Source organism: Euprymna scolopes, chromosome 13 (assembly GCF_053919585.1).
Source record: "Euprymna scolopes isolate OS-2025 chromosome 13, ASM5391958v1, whole genome shotgun sequence".
Taxonomy (NCBI): domain Eukaryota; kingdom Metazoa; phylum Mollusca; class Cephalopoda; order Sepiida; family Sepiolidae; genus Euprymna; species Euprymna scolopes.
Window position 1 is genome coordinate 109,909,185 of NC_136494.1, and position 4,749 is coordinate 109,913,933.

Genomic DNA, 4,749 nt, shown 5'->3' on the forward strand with positions numbered 1-4,749 from the left:
ATAACAGGTGCTTCTCAATAAATATGCCATCTTCTTTGCGTCGGCATTAAACTTGGAAAATGTATTTCGCGTAAAAATTAATTAATAAAATAGCTTAATTATTTATTTAATTTACATTTTAATTGATCGTCTCTCTCCACTCTATTTATTCCATTTGCAAATAATCCAATACTGTCTGCAGCTGCAGACGTAATGGTGTAGCAAAAAATTAAAACATATGTTTATGCAGACAACCGTCGGCTAAATGTGATACAAATTTGTTTCGCAAATCTTGTGTTTAATTCTCAAACAGATCTGAACCATGTGGTTTCTTTGATTTAATGATGCGAAATAAGAATACGTTTTTATTTTAAAGTTGGTGTTCCCAGCTGAGTTTTACCTAAAATATGTAAATTTTAATGATTCAAATGAATCACTATATTTATAATGAATGTTAACGTTGCAAGCCAACATAGTATGTCAAAAAGAAAAACTATCCATGTGTTTACTTTCGAGAAATTCTTGGTTAAGCCAACTTCCATCACAGAAATACGAAATGTCAACCTACCAAGCAAACTCTGTTTAAATTGGTCATTTCACGAAAAACAATCATATTCACAAGTTTCTTGATAACATCCATAATTGTTTAAATCTCAAGAACTTGACGCACACCGTCTCTTCAATGAATTTTTGCATGACGAATTCCATACGTTCCTCTAATATTCTAGCTGTCAATTAATATGCTTTAACAATTATTATCTGTAAATCTTTTCAAGATTTAGCTGGCGATTCTATGTCTGCTTTTTCTCTTTATAAAAAAGAAATTTATAAACCGATTGATTTTTTTTTCTTTTCTTTAATTGTGCAATACATTTCTTGAAATTGTCCCAATGGATAATCGTGTAGTATCGCCTTATATTATTATATATTCCCAGTAAGGGTTTCTAAATAAGGCGGCTCATTTTTCCATTGGGCTAGATAAAAAAAAGTAATCCAATGTTAAAATATCCTTTTTAATTTGGCATTCAGCATCAACCTTCCTTCTCATTTGCATTCAACATCATCAGTAATCTAATATACAACAAATAATTTTAATTTAAAAAGAAAACAAACTATATTTGTTTTACAGAATTATAATTTTTATGACTATAGTGCTTCATCTATCTACAGAATGACAATGGAATGCAATAATTAATCATTCAAAAACAAAGCATGTGATAATTAAAATGGAGGTTCTAAAATCAATCGTATTACACCACGCATGTCAAACATGTGAGACGGGGGCCGCATGCGGCCCGCAAGAAGCAGAACTGCGGCCTCACAGACAATTTTAAGCAACTTGAAAAAATCAAGGAGAAGAAAGAAAAGATAAAAATAAGAGGTGAGTTCGAAAAGTAGTTAAAATTTCATTCCTATCCTCGCTTTAGAAAAATATTTTTTGATACTGCATCCACATGCTGAAAGCTCACAACGTCACAAAAACAACTGGCACCACTCCTCATTTCTTCCCTTAGTTTCCCTTTCTTATGCAGGGTACCTTTCTTAGCCCTACATCGACTTCCAGCAGTGCCATTCACTCCCTTTTCTCCTGAACACAGACATACTCTCCCAGCGGTAGTTTATCTTTTTTCACTCCCACGTCGACTTTCTGCACCGACGCTGTAAGTCATTTTTCTTTCTTTTTTGGTATTTGTTTCTCTAAGGGCCCACTAAAGCTAAATTACCAATGATAAGACAAAAACTTTTCCGTTTGAAAAAATTAATCTTCTGTTGGTTGTGGGTTTTGTACAATTAAGATGTGTTGCCATTAAAATTATAAAAAAAACTTTCTGCTCACAAAGCGGAATTTATTTTATTTTTCATTAATAAAGATTTTTAGGCATGAATCAGAGAAATAACAGCAACAACGACAGTAAATAAAGCAATTCTATCCACAATATTGCTTTTTCTTTTAAAATTCAAAATTCCAATTGCTTTTATATTTTAATTCGTTATATATAATTTAGTTTTAATTTTTTTAATTTTTGGTTTTAAATTTTATAATTCGTTCTTTTTTATTTAAAGTTAATAGAAAGTTGCTTCTTTACATTGGTCTCGTTAGATTTGTTTTATCTTTGTTCGACACGCACCCGTGAATACTGACAAAACGTAATGTTACAAAAACCCACAACCAGCAGAAAATTCAATGTTTCGAAGGGACAAGCTTTTTGCTTTATCACCGGTAAATTAGCTTAAGTGGGCCCTCAAAGAAACATACCTTTTTTTACAGAATTTATTTACTTTCAATTTCTTCACATCGTTATTTGGACTGACATTTTCATTGTCTTGGATTTTAAGGGTTTCCCGCTTCTCTCTCTCTCTCTTACCCACTTGTCACACTGTCACTGTATTTCTCTTTTTTCTTTCCTTTTCAGTTTTTACCTTCTTCTATTTTCAATAAACCTGTCGATCAGCAAATTGTCTTCATGAAGTGATAAATAAAAAAAAAACGTTGTGCCGTGACGTTTTAAGCCTTTGGTTGATGGTTTTAATGTAAAGAATAACTTCCCAAAGCAAGGATAGATAAGAAATTTTAACTATTCTTCGAACACACCTTTTATTCCGTATTTCTTTTATCTACTTCTACGTTGCCTGTCGTGTAGGCCCTATATCTATATTGCTTTTTACTATTGTGTACTTTTCATTAAAATTGACTTTTATAACTAAAATATGAACCGGGTAATACTGTGCAGGGGTCAGGTTCCTTCGTGATAACTGCTTTTATTGATATTTTATGAATATTTTTCGTTTTGTTTGATTTTATTTTGACTTTCTAATTTTCTAGATTGCACATCGTTTTTAAAATGGCTACTGCTTCTGCGACTAAGAAAAAAACAAAGATAAATGAAGAAGGGAGAGGGTTTCAATAAAAAGGGGAACTATAGTATGTTTGCACAGAAGTGAATGGAAATATACATTGTTTAATTTGCACTAACCATATTTCTACGCCAAAAGCGTATAATTTGCAAAGACATTATGAAATGAATTATCCGTCTTATAACAAATATAAAGGCCCAATGCGTGTTTCAATGCTCCACGAATTGACGGTTAACTTGACACAGCGACAGGCCTATTTTACAAAAAGTTAGAAAGTAAATTTTGCTTCCGTTACTGCAAGTTATGAACTCAGTCGATTGATAGCGATGCATGGGAAATCCTACACCGAAGAAGATTTTGCGAAACAATGCCTCATAAAAACGGTCGAAGTTGTGTGCCCGCAAAATACACACTTCTTTAAAAATATTTCCCTCGCCAGGAACACTGTTGCTGAACGGATTGATAAAATGTTAACTGATTTGAAGCAACAGTTGCAAGCTGAATCATTAACATTTGAACAGTTTTCAATTGCAATTGATGAGACTGTCGATATCACTGGGATAGCACAGCTTGTGGTCTTCGTCAGGGCTTGTGACAATAAATTCAACATTTATGAAGAACTGATTGAACTAATTCCTATGTATGGCACTACAACAAGCATCTTTGAGAACGTTGAACGAGTTCTGCATGAATATAATTTCGATTTGAGCTAGCTTGTATGTTTGTCTTACGACGGTGTAGCGAATATGGTTGGCAGATAATGGTGTTGTTGCCAAATTAAAAGCAAAAATAAACAATTTATATCCGGTTTGTCATTTCCACATTCTGTTCATTTCTGTATTATCCATCAACAAAATGTTCGTTCAAAGATTTTAAAGTTAGATCATGTGCTTAATTTTGTCATAAAGACAGTGAATTATATCAGAGGTTGTGATCTCAACCACCGTCAATTCAACCAGTTGTTAGAAAATATAGATAATCAGTTCACCAATGTTCCATTCTACACAGATGTACGCTGGTTGCCATATCACAAAGTGTTGAAAATATTTTATATGTTAAGACGAAAAATAATAACTTTATTGGAGATGAAATGGGGACACACTGATGAAATGAAAGATGAAAGTTGGCTCCAGGATCTAGGTTTTGTCGTGCACATTACATCACAATTAAACGATCCTAATTTGAAATTACAACGTAAAAAACAATCTTATCACTCAGTTGTATGATGACGTCAAATACTTCATTACAAATTTGACATTATGGAAGTTACAAGTCTCAAATGAAAGCTTAATTAATTTTCCTCCGTGCAAAGAGCTCAAAACTCGTACTAATACTAAGTCAGCACTAAGTTTTGCCAAGTATGACAGTCACCTGGAACCATTGTCAAAGGAATTTAAAAAAAATGGTGATTTCTCATATTTTGAGCAAGAGTTTTCATTAGTCATAGTGCAGTTTACTTGATGTTACTAAGGCAGACGAAAGCCTACAAATGGAACTGTTAGAAATGCAGTCATATTCTTTACTCAGAGTAAAGTATTTTGAAGTGGAAATACCTGATTTCTTTTAATACCTTCCGAAAAGTTAATAAATTTCAGAATGCTTCTCTCACGGATTGTGGCAATATTTGTTTCTACCTATTTGTGCGAACAATTGTTTTCCTTCCTGAGAATTAGGTTGACTGACAAACACTTATCTTCGCTTGTAAAGCTCGGAAATACGCAGAAACTTCAGCCAGACCTACCAAAGCTTTTCAAGAACAGGAGGTGTCAAACCTAAGATCAAACACGAAACATGTTTAAGTACTTGATAATAAATGTTCATTTTAAATTATCATAATTTATGTGCATTGCATTTGTTGCATTCAAATACATGTCAGCTATGTATCTTACTTTTTAAATTTTCGTTATATGGAAA

General features: G+C 32.8%; 1 protein-coding gene across 1 annotated transcript; it reads left to right on the top strand.

Moving 5' to 3' along the window:
* Window positions 1–3,161: 3,161 nt before the first annotated feature.
* Window positions 3,162–3,548, top strand: LOC145292312 (general transcription factor II-I repeat domain-containing protein 2-like). Its single transcript, XM_080138638.1, has one exon. The coding sequence runs from the start codon at window positions 3,162–3,164 to the stop codon at window positions 3,546–3,548; it is 387 nt and encodes a 128-aa protein (XP_079994764.1).
* The last annotated feature ends 1,201 nt before the right edge of the window (window positions 3,549–4,749 follow it).